General features: G+C 38.3%; 2 protein-coding genes across 6 annotated transcripts; both read right to left on the reverse strand.

The window, feature by feature from the left end:
- Window positions 1-2,262: 2,262 nt before the first annotated feature.
- Window positions 2,263-10,460, reverse strand: LOC133801067 (uncharacterized). 5 transcript variants are annotated; one of them, XM_062239199.1, is made up of 7 exons: window positions 10,340-10,460; window positions 9,470-9,569; window positions 7,345-7,392; window positions 4,187-4,351; window positions 3,979-4,074; window positions 3,219-3,279; window positions 2,263-2,900 (listed from the first exon to the last, which is right to left on the reverse strand). In XM_062239199.1, exons 2-7 carry the CDS (start codon window positions 9,566-9,568, stop codon window positions 2,461-2,463), a joined length of 909 nt encoding a protein of 302 aa, XP_062095183.1. In that variant the 5' UTR covers window position 9,569; window positions 10,340-10,460; the 3' UTR covers window positions 2,263-2,460. The 5 variants fall into 5 exon arrangements, with proteins under 5 accessions (XP_062095183.1, XP_062095182.1, XP_062095180.1 ...); XM_062239198.1 differs by having other exon boundaries at window positions 4,187-4,370; XM_062239200.1 differs by lacking the exon at window positions 10,340-10,460 and having other exon boundaries at window positions 2,507-2,681; window positions 2,815-2,900; window positions 9,470-9,722.
- An 11-nt stretch (window positions 10,461-10,471) lies between these two features.
- On the reverse strand, window positions 10,472-12,569 carry LOC133801068 (acetyl-CoA acetyltransferase 1-like). The gene is made up of 7 exons (XM_062239202.1): window positions 12,392-12,569; window positions 12,055-12,175; window positions 11,877-11,975; window positions 11,615-11,788; window positions 11,396-11,501; window positions 10,878-11,016; window positions 10,472-10,570 (listed from the first exon to the last, which is right to left on the reverse strand). The coding sequence occupies exons 2-7, from the start codon at window positions 12,098-12,100 to the stop codon at window positions 10,487-10,489; spliced, it is 648 nt and encodes a 215-aa protein (XP_062095186.1). The 5' UTR covers window positions 12,101-12,175; window positions 12,392-12,569; the 3' UTR covers window positions 10,472-10,486.
- Between the last annotated feature and the right edge of the window lie 7,857 nt (window positions 12,570-20,426).

The following is a 20,426-nucleotide window of genomic DNA, read 5'->3' on the forward strand; positions in this document are numbered from 1 at the left end:
GGGCCCAAGTACGAACGGGTTTCCGTTCGCATCCCGAGATCTAGAAACTTGGTCATATCTCCTCGGGCTCAATGTCCTTGGGTGGTAAACTAAGTTTGATCTCTCGCTACTAGGATTCTTAGTCTTCGAAGTCTTGTGACACTAGGCCTACTCCGCTCTCGATAAACTTAGATCCCTAGATTTTTCTATTCACTAGGTATTGACACTATTACTACTCCACTCATGACAAGCTTAGTTTCCTATGTCATCCTCCACGAGACACTATACTCTGTGAGGCTTCCCTAACCCCATTCCCCCAAAGTGATCGGAGACTAGTTTGCGTTCACTTGTCCAGGGCAATGAGCGGGTGCTCTACGAGTACTAAAAATAGAATAAAAAGGAAAATAACAAATATAAGCAGATTCTTTTAAATTTTCCATTGTGTTTTGTTTACACGGTTTCCATTAATTGTCCTCGAAGGCTACAAAATGTACAAAATTTAACAAAAGTCCCTGCTCACATCACTGGTAATACTGGCAAAGATGCTCAACATTCAAGGCATGGGGTACTAATTCCCTATTTAGTCGAGCTAGTTTGTTTGTCCCTGGACACACAATGCTCTCAACTTGTTACGGGCCTTCCCAGTGGGGTGCAACACTCCAGCACCAGGATCCCGAGTGGCTAAGAAGAATCTTTGCAACACCAAATCTCCGACCCCAAATATTTTATCCTTCACTTTAGAGTTAAAAATATCTGGCTAGTTTCTGCTGGTAGGATGCTACTCGAAGCTGAGAAGCTTCACGGAGGTCCTGCAGGAGGTCTAGAGACTCTTAGAACAAAGTATAATTTGTGGTCAGATCATACGTATCTCGTCAGTGTGTGAAGATTTCTGCCTCAATTGGGAGCATGATTTCGTACCCGTAGGCCATGGAGAATGGTGAGTGTCTGGTGGAGGTCTTGGCAGTGGTGCGGTAACTCCACAATACCTTAGGTAGCTTCTCAGGCCATACGCCTTTCGCCTGTTCCAACCTTTTCTTCAAGGTGGCTTTCGACGTCTTTTTGACTGCTTCCACCGGCCCATTTGCCTGCAAGTAAGCTATGGAGGAGAATCTCTTTACAACTCCATGACTTTGACAGAAATACGTGAATAACTCACTGTTGAACTGTAGGTCGCTGTTAGAGACTATCTTCCTTTGGAGCCTGTAGTGGCAAACAATGTTCTTGTTGACAAAGTCCATCAATTTCTTGGAAGTGATGGTAGCGAGAGGTTCAGCCTCAATCCACTTCATGAAGTAGTTGACTGCCACAATTGCATATTTCACTCCCCCCTTTCCCAAGGGTAAGGAACTGATAAGGTCAATGCCCTCGACTGCGAAGGGACAAAGACTTGGGATTTGAGCGAGCTCATTTGTAGGAGCTCGGGGTATGTTGGCGAAGCGTTGACACTTGTCACACTTCCTGACGTAATTCATCACATCACCATTCATAGTGGGCCAGAAGTACCCTTGTCTCAAGATTTTCTTGGCGAGGTTCTGCCCCCCAGCATGGTCCCCGCAAAAGCCTTCATGCACTTCCCGGAGTATAAGATTGGCTTCTTGCTTGGATGCACACTAGATTAAGGGCAAGGAATATTCTCACCTGTACAACTTACTATCCATGCACTACAAGAAAAAATGCTTTTAATAACACCGAAAATGTGTTATCAAAACATACCATAACACTTTCTGATGTGTTAAGACCGACTATGTTATCGTAGCTCAGGGTACTTTACATAACACTTTATCATTGTTATACAGATGTGTTATTATACTGTCAACGATAACACATTTTCTGTGTTATTTTAATATATAGATAAGTGTTTAATTATGTTATTTATAGTCGATTATATAACACATTTCAATACTTATAAATTTGTGTTATACTACACTTTAGTATAACATTTTTTTTGTGTTATACTACACTTTAATATAACACTTTTTTGTGTTATACTATACTTTAGTATAACACATTTTTTCTGTTATACTACACTTTAGTATAACACATTATTTGTGTTATATAATGAAGTTTGCATAACACAATTCTTTGCATAAAAAGTGTTATTGTAATAGATATTATAACACAATTTTTGTATTATTTTAATATTTAGATAAGTTTAAATTCTCATTATATATTTTATTTATATAACACTAATTTATTCTATTATATTTTAATTTTTTTATATAATTAAAATTAACTTTCTAATATATACTAGCATCATCAAATGAACTTGATTTTCAAATAACAAAAAGTAAGAACATTCAACATTGTATTAACAATCCACAAATTAGTTTAAAACATTCAACACTGTCATCAACAACAAAATGTTCTTTAAGTATTCAAGGAGTCTTAAATATTCAACATAGTTAAAAGTTACTACTTTCAACACAAAGAAATAAACAACAGTTGCAATCAATGTACAGTTGCAGGGAGACGGTCCAGTGGTTAGCAATGACTGTACAGTTGCAAAGAATGGGTAGTAATCCTAGACACATTAGAAATATTAGCCACGTCCTCGACAGATTCCATGTCTATCATGCCACCAAAACGTGAACTGAGACAACAAAACTTCACTGTCGAGAACAGCAACACAAGTAAAAGCTTTATTGTTATGTTAACCTCTATAGTTGATGGCCTGAAGTCACACAGTACCCGAAGGCCAGAACCTGATGTTTTCAACAAATGTATGCAAATAGATAAGTTGAGGCTTTTACATGCAGATCTCAAAAGAATCAGAAAGTAACATGTCCCAAATGACCCCAAACATAACACAGTACACAGGAAAAGAACAGTATTTACCACACTCGACTCTCCAATTACCCACTCACGGCAGTTTCTTGAGCATGAAATGAGCTGCCAATGCCCATTAAAGCAAAACACACCGCCTAGAGCATAAAGAAAAAAAATATCAATAGAAAGAACAAGGTAAACCAAAAAATTTATAGAAAAATCAAACAAGCCTATCAAGAAAAGAAACTCTTGGATTTTTAAATAATCAAAACACAACAAATTGAAGATTCCCATTTGTGCCAATTCCAAAGTGCAAAAACTGTGTATTGGGTCATCCCATCAAGAAAAAGTAACCAACAATGACCTAATTAGTTCCTACACTGAAACAAAAATTACCAGAAAATGAAAAAAACAGATGATAACTAGAACTTCTGACAATTGAAAGCAGATAAACTTGAACGAAAATTGCTTACCATAACAAGCTAGTGCTCCAGCAAATAAAAGCATTGCTCCTGCAAAAACCTCTACATATACCTGCGTAAATCAATAATATTATTGTCACAACTCCAATATATGTTAATCCATGAAGAAGTAAAAGTATCATAACCTTCTTTATTCTATCAGAAGATATTGCAATCAAGGTTATAGCAATTTATCACTATCAGTTGTTCATTTAACTCATAGAAAGCACAAAATAAGAAAAATTAGTTTTAACTTAGCATCTTAGACATGCCAATTATCTTATTTGAACACTTTGTAAAAGTAATCTCCTGTTTATAGTGTATGTTGTACCACAAATAAGCCATTGGAAAATCCTTAAATGTGGGAAAGCAACTAGAAATCCCTAAGTAGCCTTAGAAAGCAATAACTTAATCATGGACCATAAAAAGTACTGGACCGGCATGGAGCCACTATTAAAGGGGGCTATTTATATTTTTTTTCCGCTACTTTTGGAAGCTAAATTGGAAATTTTGCATACAATTATAAGAAAAAATTAAAACAATAAAAATGATTGAACCTTCCGCTATACTGGCTATAATGCCTGGTATGTAACTGTGTTGGGAGCATAGGAAAAAGAGATTCAGCATAATTATTAACCATTTCATATGTATTCATGTCATAATAAAAAGAAAAACTAAGATCAATTCATAGTCAGGAAAATCTGGACAGCATTCTATTATAATACCAAGGAAAGAAAAATACAAAATGTATCAATATGTGCATAGTGCATACCCGAGCCACCACTGTAGAATCAATAGGGTTTTTTCCCATCCTAATCCAGATTATAACAGCACAAGCCAACATTATTACAATAACTGGAAGAGTTGCCTGATAAATTAATAAATACTGAGTTATGCATCTTGATGAAACGTAGTAACACATAACACTTCATTAATTTACTGAAAATATTAATAGACTGTTGTACATGCTATTTCCATACCAAAATAACAATTTTTTGGCGGCTTCGAACATGAATCAATCGGAAAGGTAAACATCTTCTGTGATTATGATTATCTGCATTTAATGAATTCCATTCATTAAATGTCTTCTCTAGCAAAGATTCCTCAGCACTGCTTTCTTCATCTTCCTCATCTTCATCATCTGACTGATGGCAGAGATCAACCCTATAGGAAAGTTTATTAAGGGGAACAAAAAGGAAGTGACAGACAAGCAAGGCGGCACCACATATAGTTTATAATAGGCTGATAGCAAAATCATCAATTTGAGAACGAAAATTAGATTTCTTTCTTACATAGATAAAAGATTCTCCCTTGATGCACCTAAGAGTTTTAAAATTGCTATTGCTTGTAAGGACAGAAAAAATTGGAATACAGCCATGGATGAGGAGATGAAATCTCTATATGACAATAATACATGGAGTTTAGTAAAAAGGCCTACTGGTTCTAGATTGGTAAGCAGTAAGTGGATTTTCAAGATTAAAAAAGGAATTCCTGGGGTTGAAAGAGGCAGATTCAAGGCTAGGCTTGTTGCTCGTGGGTTCACACAAAGGGAAGGCATTGATTTCAATGATGTTTTTTCTCTAGTTATGAAGCACAGATCTATGTGGCTGAATACATTGCTCTCAATGAGGTAGTTAAAGAAGCTATGTGGCTTGAAGGTATTGCTAAGGAACTGAAGCTACAGAATGATGTCATTACTGTTTATTGTGCTAACCAAAGTGCTATACACTTGTCTAAAAATCAAGTGTACCATGAAAGAACAAAACATGTAGATATCAAACTACATTTTGTGAGAGAAGTTATTGCTCAAGGATTGGTGAAAGTTAAGAAGATTCCTACTGAACATAATCCATCTAATATGATTACTAAAGTACTTCTAGGCAGCAAGTTTTATCACTGCTTGGATCTCATTCAATTACAAGATGGATAGGCCCTACGGGGCTATTTGGGCAGTCACTAGTTCAAGTTTAGTTTCTGAACCAAGGAAGAAATTTGTTATATTGGTCCAGGCAACTAACTTCTAACTGTTTTTGTTAAGTTTTTTGGTTCTATTTCTTTACTTGTAATACGTTGCTACATAAGTTTGTATTACTTTAGTTTTTTCACTGGTCGTGAAAAAGAACAAGTTTTATTCTCTAAAATTGTAACATCTTGAGAGGAACAGAGACAAGAGTGTTGTAAAGGTTGTAAAGAGAATTGTATAAGAAAGAATCAATAATAGTGGCTGCCCCTTAGATGTAGACTAGTAGCAATTTTGCTCTAGTTCGAACCAAGTAAATTCTGGTGTGTTTTTTCCTATTATTTTGTTATTCTTTGTTTTACTGTTATTTGTTTGATCAATTTTGTTGGTCTTTAAATTTGTATCTTGCTTAAAGCTTCTGTTTTGTGGTGTCCTTCTTGATATACTTGGCACAACAAAAACTATCTCTTTTTCAAGTTCCTCTACCAGAAACTGAAAAATGATGAGAAACAATAGCCCCCAATAGCACAGAAAGATGGGGAGAGACCTTTATTTTTATAGATCATCTTCTGTAACAAACTAGAGTCTCTTTATTTCTCATCAATTTTTTTAACTTAAGCCTCAAAAGTTAAATAAAGCTGTAATATAACAAAGATAACTTTCAAGTATAATTTAAGCCTCAAAAGTTGCAGATAGTGCTAATCATGAGGTATTGATATTAGAGTGTGTAATGCTCAGATGGACAATTCTTTAAAACCAGAAACATTGAAACAAAGTTGTGTCATGCAACTCATATAAAAACAGAATCACTAAAATTTAACATTTATAGCATAAGAAAGAAAATGAATTGATGATATTGTTCGTGAATAGTTTAGTTATATAAGACAAGAAGACCAAATTCAAACCATAGGCCAATATGTGACTGTAAATGGCTAAGGCCATGTTACTGAGTTGTTATCTTTTTGGATAGTAAAATGTCTTATGATAACAAATAACTCTGTGTACATGAATATTAATGCTTTCTTTAGTTTCTTCTTCTTTAGACTATAAGTATCTAACTTTAAAATGTTTCTATATCTTGGTTCCCATAGGTATCAAGTGTTTTCCTTTGTTACAGAATAGAGATTGTAGGGAAAGATAGAAGAATATCACAGGCAAAGGAAAAACACTTTATCTGAGATATAGTTGATTTCTGACCACTTTTTGGTTAAGATTGAAGGTGGCAAAATAGGTCAAGAAAATGACAATCAAAACCTACTGAATATTTGCTCAAACTGGCTGTTAATATATATTTAAGACAGAAAATAGCAGCTTCACTCTACTCTCTTCTCTGCTTCCTATTGTCGTTGGTGGCCTTTCATTTCTTAGCAACATATTACAAAATCTTGATGTTTTGTTTCAGGTTAATTATGGCAACTTCATGCATGGGCTTATGAAAGAAAACATTCAGCTGAACAGGAAAGTTCTGTCTGAGTTATCTATGCACGAACCATACAGTTTCAAGTTTTGGCTGAATTTCATTGTTTTTTTATGATAGACTGCATGTGAGCAACAGTCATATTTACATGCAAAATTATTAGATCTTAGTTTTCCAGCCCTACAAGTAACTTGGCACTGGTCTATGTTTTGCCTTGACCACCATTTTTTGTTAATTCTGCTGGTTTATTTTCTATCAATTTAATAGTCTCTAGTTCAAGAGATTCTAGTGTTGTTTTTAATTTAAAAATCAAATTCTAAAATGGTAGCCACTAACTAATAAGGTTTGGATCAAAGACAAAATTTTAGCTTGGGTTATGGCAATTTTGTTATGGCAATTAAATCTAATCTATACATATGGAAATAATGAAAACAATATGACTAAATGAAAAATCTAATCTATACATATAATGAAAAATCTAATCTATACGTATAAAAGCTTACCTAACCATCTATCAATACCAAGTCAAAAAATTCAAACAACACACAATAAGTTTTCTTTCTTATATCACCGTAGCACACAAACAAATTTTCCAGAACTTACTTCTCTAATACACACAAGTTTTCAACCTTCCGTTATCATCGCAGCACACAATTTTAATCTCAGAACCTACTTCTCTATGGATGAATATTTAAGATATTCAAACTCCTCTAACATTTTTAAGATATTAATAATAAGAGTTAAAAGAACAAATTTCATACCTCTTGCAAATTAACTTTGCAATGCTCCTTGCCAATTCGATCCACAACCTAAAGAATATAATCAATAAATGAATGGATACAAGCCAAAATAGCAATCAAATAAAAAAATTGTCTTGAAACTTATTGCCAAATTAAACTATTTCATTATTTAATTATTTAAAAGTTTTATTTTCCTTGAGTTCATCTTCAAGGGATATGAATACAGGGGGTGTATTACTGCTTTTTAGTAAAGTTTTACTTTTGAGCAAGAAATAATAAAGTTTTGGTGCATATTTTCATTATTTAACTTATTTGTCTTTAAAAAATTGTAGTATATAAATAGTCAACGTAAGAACATATAAACAAAAACATAAAGTATTATGAGACAAAATTTTCTATATGGACTTGAACCCACACATACATATATATATATATATATATAAATGAATACATAATGAAAAGATATCATTAAAGAAGAGCTCGGAGAAACATTTATAATTGACCATTTCCTTTAAAGAAAAAGGGGAGTCACACCATGTCATGTGATGGGACTTAAAATATATGAATGAAAATATAATTGTGCATATCCTTTCAAATATATATATATATATATAAATATAATAGTGCATAAATGACAATTATTCTAAGATTTGTCCCTTTTATTTTGTCATGTTATAGAAGAAATCTCTTGTTTTTCTTTGTAGACAATTAGACATTGGTATTTGTAGGCTACTTAAGATGTAGACTCATATGACACACACTTACGCTAGATGAGCTAGCTATTCAATAATTAGAAAGGTCCTACCAAGCCAAAAAATATATATATAATAAATAATAAATGATGTAATTAGAACAATAATGTGTATAGTATATGATGAAACCAGTTAAACATGAGAGAATAATAATAATAATAATAATAATAATAATAATAATAGTGTTTGCTCCTCAACTAAATTAAGAATTCAATAAAAAAAGTAATTACTTAAAATTCGGAATAGAAAGACACTAAAAGAAGTTAGAGACCGACTACACACACAAGCAACCAATTTGACATTTCTATATACAAGTTTCTCATAGTAATTTCAACAAACCTAATATGTGGAAAGTCGTAACAATCGCAGATTTTCATAGAGAAAAAGCATAAACCAACATCACTTCCTGGTATAGCTAGAGAAGAGATTAAATGTTGCTTCTAAGACAAGAGAGGCTTGGATTCACTACTAGTAATCCCAACAATTGCTACAAGTGAAATGACTTCAAGAAGCTAAGCAAATAATAAAAACACAATGCATCTGCTATAAATGAAATAAACATATACCATTATATAACAACGGTGAAGAAAACAATTGTTTGACAGTTTATTAAACACTAAGCTTATAATGAAGAAAACTATAGAAAATTATATATAATAGAAAGAAAGAAAAAAAAACACTTGAATTTTTTAATTTAAGTGTAACATTAACTCAACATGATGTTCAGATATCAATATGTTTATTTAGCTATGATCAAGTATATGATACATGTGTCTATATAAAACATTTATACACTATATTATGTCTTTAAGGCATTTTACCAAACATATAGAGTGCAATATTTTTTTATTTTGTTAAACCATAAACGTTGTTAGATAAAACTTAATCTTTAATTTTATAAAGTTTCAAACTAAATTGAGTAATACTCAATTAAAAATCCAATCTCATAATCAAGTTTTCTAGTAAGAACTCAAACAAATTATTTCTTCAACATATTAGATTAAGTTTGTATTTATGTATCTAGAAATTGAATGGAGAGCCATAACAAAATAGTACTCACTTTTGCATCACAGCCCCAAAAATATCAAATGGTAATTGAAAGTCTAAAATTTGGTCTCTTTTGTTTCCAAGTTGTAAACCATCTAAGCTCTCTATAATTGTCATTATTTGCAAGCCACATTTTTAAACGTATTCTATCATTCCAATTACCAAGTAGAAATATTTTCAAACATTCCAATCTACAACACCAAAATTTTCATTGATATAGTTGAACTCAATTAATTTTTTTTTATATATATATACATTATGTACCAGGGGCAATGATCCCCAAAAGCAAATAATTCCTATAGCAAAATAATGCTCTAAGAGAGAAATTAGGTATTTAGAAAACAAACCTCAGCTCTTGGAAAACGCATATTTTTGGCACCCATATAGTTGCATAATCTTCCTTCTTTACCACCATTTGAAACTCCAAACAAGCCATAAATCACCATCCTAGAAATAGAATTCATTATTACATTAAAAACAAAAGTGCATCATTGTTATATTGACTCAACAATTTTTTTTATTAATTTATCTTTAGTGATGCAAGTGGTCTAGGCTCTAAACCCCATATAATAGCTAATAGAATAACGTAAAGATATTCAACTCTATAAATCAAAGCACTTCAGGTATTCCATCATAAAGATAGGCATATATAGAAAACAACACTTGTTAATTATTAATTGTTACTTATATATGTATATTTATATGTTCGAATGAATATATATATATATACATAATGGATTTAAAAGAAAATAAATGAATATATATATATACATAATGGATTTTTATGAAATTTCATTTTCTCATTTGATGCTTTTTCTTTTAGCTGTTCTACTTAACCGTATCTATAATAATACATTTTCAAAAAACTTATCATTATATATTAATAATTATACAAGTTCACAAAATTTAGTATATACCATTTAGTATCAAGATAACCCACATCCATATATTTTTTTTAAAAAAATGGACCTTAGAAAATCCTAGTACCCTAGAAGCAATCAAGCCAATAAATTGCACTGGTAGAAACTTCTAATTATGGAACAAAACTGCTTTCCAAATGAGCAAGCAAGAAACATTCACAACTAGAGAAGAAATATGGATTCTGAACTGACTCTAATTTTGATTTTTGCATTGTGAAAAAAAAAATTACAACAGTAATTTACTATCAAAAGAACAAATTTTCTAAAGTAAATTCTATTTCTATTAGATGTGCATACCTTTTCTAGACCTTCATCCTTGTCAACAATTTTGGATGGCTTCCCTTGCCCCCAGGCAATTTAACCTACAGTTACAAAATTGTGAACCAAGATGGATATTGTAAATTAACTTCAACCATAAAACTAATCTTTTTATAAAGCAATAAGTCATACTGGGGCTATTTCCCATGCAAAGAAACCATTCTTTTGTGCAGCCATTCCTCGCTTAAAGCTTTGTATAGCATAGCCATCCTGCAGTTAAAAGGTCCCGTGAGCATGAAAATAATTAAATAAGCTAATGTGTTATGGTGAAACATATTGAATGAAACTGAATATTGGAAATGTATAGTTTCTTGTTGTTTTCCAATTTACATCTCTCTTCCAGCTATTTAGATGCATGGTTTTTGGGAATGGTTACTAAACTAGCACATGCAGAAAAATGAATCAATTAAGAGAATTCATATTGGTTTGAAGGAGTTCATTTGATTTCAGAACTGAGTAGACTAGAGATCATTATACTCTCGACCTGACATTCAAACAGATCTTTGCAGAACAATACCTGCTCTTCTCTCGAGATAGTATATCGTTCAGCACATATCTCTGCACAAACTCCCATTCCAAAATCATTATAGACATACCACAGGCCATCTTTAAGCACGCCATCAAAAATTTGTTCAGGTCCTAATCGAGATCCTTTTCTAAAAATAGAATGCAAGTCAGACTGGTTTATGGAGACTTTCTTGCAATAAATTGATACAAAAGAGTTTGTCAAACACATACAATAAACTTAAAAATCTCGTCATAAAGGTAAATGAAAGGGTTTAGATAAATGTACAATAATTTTTTTTATTAAAGCAAGTCTTGCTTGTTGAATCAAAAACCACTAATACCATATAAACACACTTTTCAATCAAGTGAAGCTGAAATAGATCCAAGACTCATGTACGGTCCATTTGAGTTGTTAATAATTAATTTCCATACATGACCAAGTTGAGCACATTGAACCATTTCGTAACTAGACTAGAGTTAAATATTAAGCTTCAAATTTTTCCAGCTCCAGAAGCAAAATGGTCTGACCTTACATCTGGAAGGTACTTAGGAGTATTAGACATACTCTCCATTCCACCAGCCACAACAATGTCATTGGAGCCAAGCTGGATACTTTGTGATGCAAGCATTACGGCTAAACAAAGTAAACGAAAAATTAAGAGTGATCACCTGCTACAACTGCAGATTTTTGGCACAAATAGAAATTAGAAAACATAGTTAATGTATAATCAAGCCTATCGCTATCACCTTTCATCCCAGATGCACAAACTTTGTTAATAGTGGTGCAAATGACAGAATTGGGTATGCCAGCACCAAGGGCAGCTTGCCTAGCTGGAGCTTGTCCTAAGTTGGCACTGAGGACATTGCCAAAGAAGACCTCTTGCACGAGTGAGGGGTCCACTTTTGCCCTGTTAAGAGCAGCTGCAAAGAGAGAGGCCATTTCAATGAATAATTTTCCAATCCAAATTGAGTGAGGGTTTATCTCTTCAAAAAAGAAATGTTGAATTACCTCGAATGGAAAAATAGCCAAGCTGAGTAGCTGAGAAAGAGGAGAGGGAGCCGAGAAAACCCCCCATGGGCGTTCTTGCAACACCCACTATGCAAACATCTGTCCAAATAATATATTAAAAACAAGGATCTTCCATAATTAAGGATCATAATAAGAAGAAATAAAAGCTTGAGTATACCTCGTGGTTCAATTGAAGAAGAAGATGCAGTTGGTCCTGGAGCCATGTATGGGATGGAAGAGTATTCAATTCAGAGAGGAAAAGGATGGTAGTTGGTTCTATTATTCCCGCGCCTTCTTCCCTGTCCCCATAATCAAATAATAAACAATAAATGGGTCATATCGATAAACAAGAACAAGCTTAGCTCGATTGGTACCACATCCGCCCTAATTGAATCCAATCATACGAACCAGAATTAGAGAAAAAAAAATTATACGAGGAAGAAACGGATGAATCACAATCTAGAATAGGGCAGAAACAGAAGGTCAATTAGTTTGGGGTAAATAAAATATCTTACGAGCTGAACGGGGAGCGTAATATTCAAGCGCTCATCAATGTGAACATTACGAACATTGAAGAATCGACGGGCAAGGAGCTTGACGAAGAGGTCAGGACTGCCGGTAGCATCGACCCGGAGCGTGGTACGGCTGAGGCGCTCTAGGGCTAGCCACCGCTTGCAGACGAGGGAACAGGCGGCACAGCTGTGTATGGCTTGAGGGATGGTCAGAAGTGTGTTAGAAAACTGTTTAGAGCTTTGGAAATAAAAGATAGAGGCAAATAAAAAAGTAAAAAGTTGAAGATAATTTGGCTCCAAAATTTTGGTATCGCCAATTTTGGTACCGCCTATTTTTTTTCACACATGTTATTTGATGTATTATAATACTTTTTCAATACTATTATATTTATGTGTTATGGAAAGGGGTATTTGGTGTAGTTATGATCACATAACGAGGTACGTGATAAAGCAGCTTCCGAGCTGCTTTTTCGCCATGTGGTAACTCCTCGGAGATAAGGGGCTTCACAATGGGCCCTCATCCAGCCATCCCATGGCTAGATCGTTTCTTTCTCCTCAGGCCTGAGATGCATGGGGCGACCTAGTAGTCAATGGGGACTACATTGATTAACTCAGCATCCTTGGTGGTAGCAACCTTTGCAAGGACATCAACATTAGAATTAAGTTCCCGTGTCACTTGTCGTATGGTAATTCTCTTGAAGTTGTGTAGGATTTCTTGAGTTTTTGCCAAATAAGCAGTCATCTTTGTCCCCCCCCCCCCCCGCCTGGTACTTCCTGAGTACCTGATTGACTATGAGCTGGGAGTCATTGAAGATCTTGAGGCCCTTGTTCTTGAGCTCAAGGTCTACTCGGATCCTAGCAATAAATGCTTCGTACTTAGCCTCATTGTTGGAGGCATCGAATCCAAACCTCAAGGCTTTGTGAACTCGGTGCCCTTCGAAGGGTACCAAGATTAGGCTCGCTCTGGCTCTTTTTTCATTGGAAGACCCGTCTACGTACAACTTACATGTAGGCCCGACCACTAGGGAATCCCTAGGCCTCTCATGGTTTCTCGTGCATTCGGCAATAAAATCTGTCAGTGCCTGCCCCTTGATGGCAGTCCTTTGGTGATATGTGATGTCCAACTAACTTAGTTTGATCACCCACTCAAGGAGTTGCCCGGATGTCTCAAGCTTCTGAACGACTTGCCGCAAGGGATGGTTAGTGAGGACCGTGATGGGATGCGCTTGGAAATAGGGCCTTAGCTTCCAAGAAGTAACCATTAGGAAAAAGGTTAACTTCTCCATAAGTGGGTATCTGGACTGCACTTCAAGGAGTCTTTTACTTGTATAGTATACGAGGTGCTGGACACGACCTTCCTCGCGCACTAAGGCGACAGTAATGGAAATCTCCAATAAAACCATGTAGAGGAGGAGTGACTCTCCATCCACAAGCTTCGAGAGGATCAACGGGTTAGCCATGTGCGCTTTTAATTTCTAGAATGCATGTTTGCACTCCTTCGTCCATTCAAACCTTTGACCTCCTCATATTATGTTGAAGAATGGTATGCACTTGTCAGTTGCCTTGGAGACAAAGCAACTTAGTGTTGTTATCCTCTCAGTGAGGCTTTGAACATCTTTATGCTTGCGAGGGTATAGTATTTCAACTAGAGCCTTGATCTTCTCGGGGTTTGCCTCTATTCCTTGGGCGCTGATAATGAAACCCTAGAACTTCTCAAGAGGCAACTCCAAAAGTGCACTTTTGGGGATTCAACTCTATCCTGAACTTGCAAAGCAGTAATTCGCCAGGTCTTTCACATGATTGGGGGCTGTTCTGAATTTGACCAGCATGCCATCCGTGTAAACCTCCATGTTCCGACCCAAATTTTTCTTGAACATACAATTTACCACTCTTTGATAGGTGGCATCAACATTCTTGAGCCCAAAGGGAATCACTTTGTAGTAGTACACTCCCTTATCAGTTTGGAAGCTGGTGTGCTCTTGATTCGTGCATGCATTGAAATCTAGTCATACCCCGATTACGCGTCCATAAAGGACAATAGCTCGTACCCTAAGGTGGCGTCAACCATCTGATCTATCAATGGCAAAGGAAAAGTATCCTTTGGGCAGGCCTTGTTGAGGTCCTCCAGGTGCCATTTGGCTTGGGCACTAGGACCATATTTGATAACCATTTTGGATATTGATCTTCTCGAATGAAGACGTTCACGAGAAGCCTATCCACCTCAGTGTTTAAAGCTAGTGCCCAAGTTGGATCAATCATCCTTCGCTTCTACTGGTTTGGATCAACGTTGGGGCTGATGTTCAAGGCATGTAATACTATATTTAGGTCGATACATGTCATGTCAGAGTGAGACCAGGCAAAGACATCTTGGTTGTCTCAGAGAAAGCTCACCAGTGCTTCATGGATCCCATCCTCAAGGTTCTTCTCGACCTTGGTTTTCTTGTCGTGGAGGGTTGTGTCAAGGATCACCTCCTCAGCCTCCTCCACGAGCTCAACAATTCTTTCTTCTTGAACTCTTGGGTCCAACGCATTGAACCCCTCTGTTTGAACAACTTGCACCTCCATCTCCTTATTAAGAGACTGCTCGGGGGCTGCTGCCTCAATCACCATTACTGGTTGCCTGAGGGACATGTTGTAGCACTGCCTGGCCTTCTTCTAGTCTCCACGGAATGTGCCAATTCTCACCTTCGTGGAGGAATTTAATACACATGTGTCCAGTTGAAGTGATCGCTCCAAATTCTACCAGGGTCGGACGCCCCAAGATGACATTATACGCCGATGAGCAGTGCACTACAACAAAGGTGAGGTACTTGAAGGCCTGATGAGGCACTTCTCCAAGCATCACGGACAGCTTGATTTTCCCATTTGAATGAGACCTTCCCCCGAGAAACCGTATAGAGTTGAAATGCATGGGGATAGGTCACTCGTGGTCAACCCAATCTTCTCGTAGGCTCACTTAAATAGGATGTTCACAAAACGCCCATTGTCCACCAAGATCTGAGCCACCAATATGGTTGAAATCTACCTCTCAACCACAACAGGATCATGGTGAGGAAAATGCACTCTCCGAGCATCGACCTCGAAGAATGTGATGACTTGGTCAGTCAACCTAGGCATCTATGCTGCAGTTGAATTAATCTCAGTACCTCATCGTCATGACTAAGGGCTCACACATATCTATTCTGCGAACCTCGGGAGGTGCCCTGTAACGACCCAAAATTTCTAATAGTGCTTAGTGCCTTGATTAGCATGACAGGAGGGCATAATTGGATATGTGTGTGTTTGGTTAATTGGTTAAATGCATAACTATGTGGCATGCATTATTAATATGACTATGTGCGTATGTTATGTGCATGTTTATGAGTATTAAATATGAATGTGGGCCCTTTAGTGTTCATAAGGGTATATTTGTAATCTTGGCCCGTTAAGGGCATAAATATGATTTTATGTGATATATGGTTGAGGCCACATTATTATGTGGATATATTTGCAGTATATGGCTCGAGACGGTCCTAGTGAGTGGATTAGCAAAATAGTCATAGCGGGGTTTAAATACCCGACTCGGGGGAGCCTGGGGGTATTTTTGGAGTTTAGGGAACGATTCAGAATTTATTGAGTAATGAATAAGTATTTGATAATTAATTGGACATGACAGGATTAATTGGTAAATAGTAGGAACACTTGAGGAATTAGCGGGAAATGGGGGAAAATGACTGTTATACCCTTATGGGCATGGAGAAGCTGAATTAGTCTAAAGGGCAATTTAGTCTTTTTAGGGATTAAAGGATAAACTATGTGGGGACTCTAGACTTAACCAGAAACCACCCCAAGAGTTCTAAAACTTAGCCTTCTCTCTCTCTCCCTCATACATGATTTCCCTACCTCTATCTTGTCCTTGAAGAAGTTTTGAGGAACTGGAGCATTGAACCAGGGAATTCAGCTGAGAAACTTGGGAATTTAAGCTCAAGGATTGAAGGTTTGAAGCTGAGGGTTTAGCTACCACTGAGGTAAGAATTTTGCCTAGTTTCAGTTAGGAATTCAGGTCACATGATCAATTGGTCTAGGCTCTTGAGTAATAGTTAATTGATGATTTGCGATGGTAACTTCATAAGGATTTTGGGTGTTTTTATGCTTAAGGTGTGTGACTAAGAGTTCTAGATTTGTACCTGAACCTGGTTTTGGCTAGAATACATGTTAAGGTTGGATTTTTTGTTTAGAAGTTGGGGCAAACATGCTGGAAACCCAGGGATTTCTGGGTATGAGGGGGCGCGCTGTGACCCAGCTCGTGGGCGCCGTGGCCTACGTGCCCAGAAGGTCCTAGGAGGGCTTGCTGTCTTAATGGCATGCTGCGGCCCTAGGGGGGCATGTCGCGGCCCGCGTCCCCCCAAAGGCATGTGGTTGGGCCTCTAAATTGAGGCGCGCCGCGACCCTTAGGGCTAGGTCGGGGCCTGCCTAAGGAACTTTGGCCTAGAATGGTTTTGGGGCTTGGTGAGGCTCAGGGGTTCGAACCTAGGCGCTCGGGATGAATTCTACTAGGTTTAGTAGAATTCAAGGTCTCGGAGCCTATTATTTTTTCTCTAAGTATTTATTTGGATTAGAAATGATGGTTACCCATTGACACTGTGACTAGGCTTATCGCTAAAGCTCAGGACTGAGGATCGCGCTCAGAACTGCTCTTAATTCTCCACTCAGGAATTCAAGGTAAGAAAATTGCATCCATGTGGTTGTGTTTGGGACTAAAGTTCCCTGTATCTGGATATATGTGTTGTGAAATTGTATTGTTATTATGTGGAATATGAAAGTATGACCTAAGGGAGTCGGGGTTGACGATTAGCGCATTGGACGCGGCTCGGTCACTGTGAGCCGAGTCAACTAAATAAATGATGGACTCGGCCGAAGCAAGCCGGGGTCAGCTTAGTAAACAGAGGGCTTGGCCTAAGGGCCCCGACCCTGAGAATTTGTATTACTGATTAAAAGATATTCTTGAAAATACAAGTTTACTATTATTATTCTAATGCTTATATTCTGTTGAATTTCTGAATGACTTTATTGACGGTGAAATCTCATCAACGAAATTAGATCATAAAACTCAAAGATATGTATGGAGATATTTAGATAAGAACATAGAATAAACTTAAGGAAAAGTAAACACAGATCCATAATGGAGTGAGCCTTTGTATATTGCTTAATAGCTTGAGTGTACAATGTATTTTCCAACCCCTTTTCTGGAGGGGTGATGATCTATTTATATTGGAGCTCTAATGGCTCTTCATACATTTTGGTCCGAGGGGACAAGATTGTACATAGGTAAATTGTCAGGGTAGTGGCACAGGTTGTGGTGGAGCAGAAGGTCATGGTGTCGGTCTGGTACATAGTCAGAGGCATGCATGTAGTGCTTCCACTTTCTGTACAAATTCGTACCTCCACTACTTGTGTTATACAGAGGTCAGGGTCACGCTTCTTTCCTCCTCATGGTCGTACGTCCTGCACCCGTACACGTACGAGTGCTTTCTACCTGATGGTTATTCTCGCATCTCCAAGGCATGTATCTGCTCAAAGCTATCCCACGTTCTACTAAGTGTAGGAAAGCTTGCGTGTCAACATGAACGATATACTCAGTCATCTACACCATTATTGGCTTGATACCAAATTGTTCTTGGGTCTCTCCTGTTGTTCCTCGTACGCTCCTCCTAGAGGTCTTAGACCCCATACGAGTACGCGAGGTGCGAGAGCATGGTGGTGCGAGGCACCTTGGTGGTCGCGGGACCATGGTGGTTCGAGGCCATGGGAGCCGCAAAACCATGGTGGTGCGGGGCCATGGGAGCCGCGAGACCATGGTGGTACGAGGCACCTTGGGGTGCCACGGGACCATGGTGGTGCGAGGCCATGGGAGCTGCGAGACTGTGGTGGTGCGTTGCATATGGATGAGGTGGGGTGCACCTCACTTGGTGCGAGGCTCATCGGTGATGCCACTGGTGCACTTGCACGAGATGGCACCTGGGCGAGGCAGGGGTCGTGGCTGCATGAGGCGCGAGGCCAGTTGGTGCACCTATGCGAGACGCTGCCGTGGGGAGGCTAGTGGAGCAACTAAGTGAGATGGCGCCTGGGCGAGGCTGCTGGAGCACCTGCGCGAGACGGTGTCTGGGCGAGGCTGCTGGAGCACCTGTACGAGATGCTGCCTGGGTGAGGCTGCTGGAGCACTTGCGCGAGATGCTTCCTGGGCGAGGCTGCAGGAGCACCTACGCGAGACGGTGCCTGGGCGAGGCTATTGGAGCACCTGCGCGAGATGATGCCTGGGTGAGGCAGCTGGAGCACCTGCACGAGCGCTGCCTGGACGAGGCTGCTGGAGCACCTGCGCGAGACGCTGGCTGGGCGAGGTTGCTGGAGCACCTGTGCGAGACGCAGGCTGGGCGAGGCTGCTGGAGCATCTGCCCTAGACGCTGCCTGGGTGAGGCTGCTGGAGCATCTGCGCGAGATGGCGCTTGGGTGAGGCGCATAGGTGCGCGGGCGGCCTCGCAAGGCGTGTTGCAGCATGGTGCTTATGTGCGAGATGGGCATGTCTAGGATGTAGCCACTATCGTGAGGATCAAAGATTGCATCATTTGATCCGTAGTCTCTTGGGACTACCTCGGGAGTGTGTTACGTTTTCTTTTGGCTTCCATAGAGGTTATTTTGCCCAATGTGGCCCATCCTCTTATGAGCATTTAGGCCTTAGGTTATAGGCTAGCCCAAACTCTATAACTTAGCTTGTGTTGCTCGTTGGGTCAATTCTTTCACGTTCGCAGACCCTTACTCATTTCAATACGGGATCATGTATTTTTTCTATTAATGTGGATTTTTGGTATCCACACTTTCCCCCAGTCTATAGGGAGGCCTTTAGGCGTTCTTGTAGACTCTCCTCATTCTTTATTTATTTATTTTCATTATTATTATGCTCGAGGTCCTTTTGTGCCCACGCGAAGGGGTTTGATAGTTCTCTCTTTGGTGCACCTTAATTGTATCTATAAGGATATGTTGACCCATTGGGTTCTAGTTATCCTTTTATATATTTTTGCGCGCGCTTATTATTTCTTGCGAGAAGCGTCCTTCTCGTCATTAGGCATAGTACTATTTTTGCAAGCGTCTTCTTTGAGACCCTTTTTGCAAGCGTCTTCTTGAGACCCTTTTTGCAAGTGTCTTTGTTGAGACCGTTTTTGGCAAGCGTGTACTTTGAGACCTTTTTTGAGAGCATGTACTTTGAGACCCTTTTTGCAAGCATCTACTTTGAGACCCTTTTAGCAAGCATCTACTTTGAGACCCTTTTACGATTTTTGAGGTGATCTCCTCTCGGGTCGGGACTTTTATGGCTAAATGGTCCTCGTCCAATTTAAAACTTGGTCAGCTACCCCTCTAGCACGACATCCCCCTTCTATATGGAATCTTCAAACGTATAGGTAGTGGGGTGACTGGAGGAAGGTTCGCTTTCTTCAACATGCAAGTTCTTATGGCCTTCTTCCACACGTATGTACTTCTGTGCTCTTTCAAAGAAATCATCTAAATTCGAAACTTCTTTTTGAGCATGTTACCCCATAACTTTCTTCCTGGACGAACTCCAGTTGTAATAACCATCTTAAGCTCTGCTTTGGTTAAACTTCCCACCTTTGTTGCTTCCATATTGAATCTATGGATATAGTTCTTCAGACTTTCATTTTTGCATTGCTTTATGTTAGTGAGGCTAGTATTCAGCATAACGTAATCACAGACTGCATGGTGCTGCTGAAGAAATTTGCTAGAGAATTACTGCCATGATCTGATTGTTCCTGGCCTTAACCTCTTGAACCACTTGTACGCAACACCTTTAAGTGTAACAATAAAGAAATGGCATTTTGCTCTGCTGTTTACCCCTCTTAACCTCATCAAGTTATTGAAGGAGTCTAGGTGATACTTTGGGTCTGAAGTACCTTCGTTCGCGGCCATGCGAGGCTCTCTGAGGTTAGAGGGAATTCGCACAGCCTGGATCTCCCTTGTGAAGGGCGAATCATGGTAAAATTATTCATCA

The sequence above is a fragment of the Humulus lupulus genome, chromosome 9 (assembly GCF_963169125.1).
Source record: "Humulus lupulus chromosome 9, drHumLupu1.1, whole genome shotgun sequence".
NCBI classification, from domain to species: Eukaryota; Viridiplantae; Streptophyta; class Magnoliopsida; order Rosales; family Cannabaceae; genus Humulus; species Humulus lupulus.

What these genes read in the sequence shown, in the direction of transcription:
- LOC133801068 (XM_062239202.1), bottom strand. Translation starts at nt 12,100, where the DNA reads ATGGCTCCAGGACCAACTGCATCTTCTTCTTCAATTGAACCACGAG. An exon ending in TGGCTATTTTTCCATTCGAG is followed by an intron (nt 11,789 to 11,876) that starts GTAATTCAACAT and finishes CTCTCTTTGCAG; the next exon opens with CTGCTCTTAACAGGGCAAAA. An exon ending in AAGTACCTTCCAGATGTAAG is followed by an intron (nt 11,017 to 11,395) that starts GTCAGACCATTT and finishes TTCTATTTTTAG; the next exon opens with AAAAGGATCTCGATTAGGAC.
- LOC133801067 (XM_062239196.1), bottom strand. Translation starts at nt 9,586, where the DNA reads ATGAATTCTATTTCTAGGATGGTGATTTATGGCTTGTTTGGAGTTTCA. An exon ending in TGCGTTTTCCAAGAGCTGAG is followed by an intron (nt 7,393 to 9,469) that starts GTTTGTTTTCTA and finishes TATATTCTTTAG; the next exon opens with GTTGTGGATCGAATTGGCAA. An exon ending in GCCAAAAAATTGTTATTTTG is followed by an intron (nt 4,075 to 4,186) that starts GTATGGAAATAG and finishes TTAATTTATCAG; the next exon opens with GCAACTCTTCCAGTTATTGT.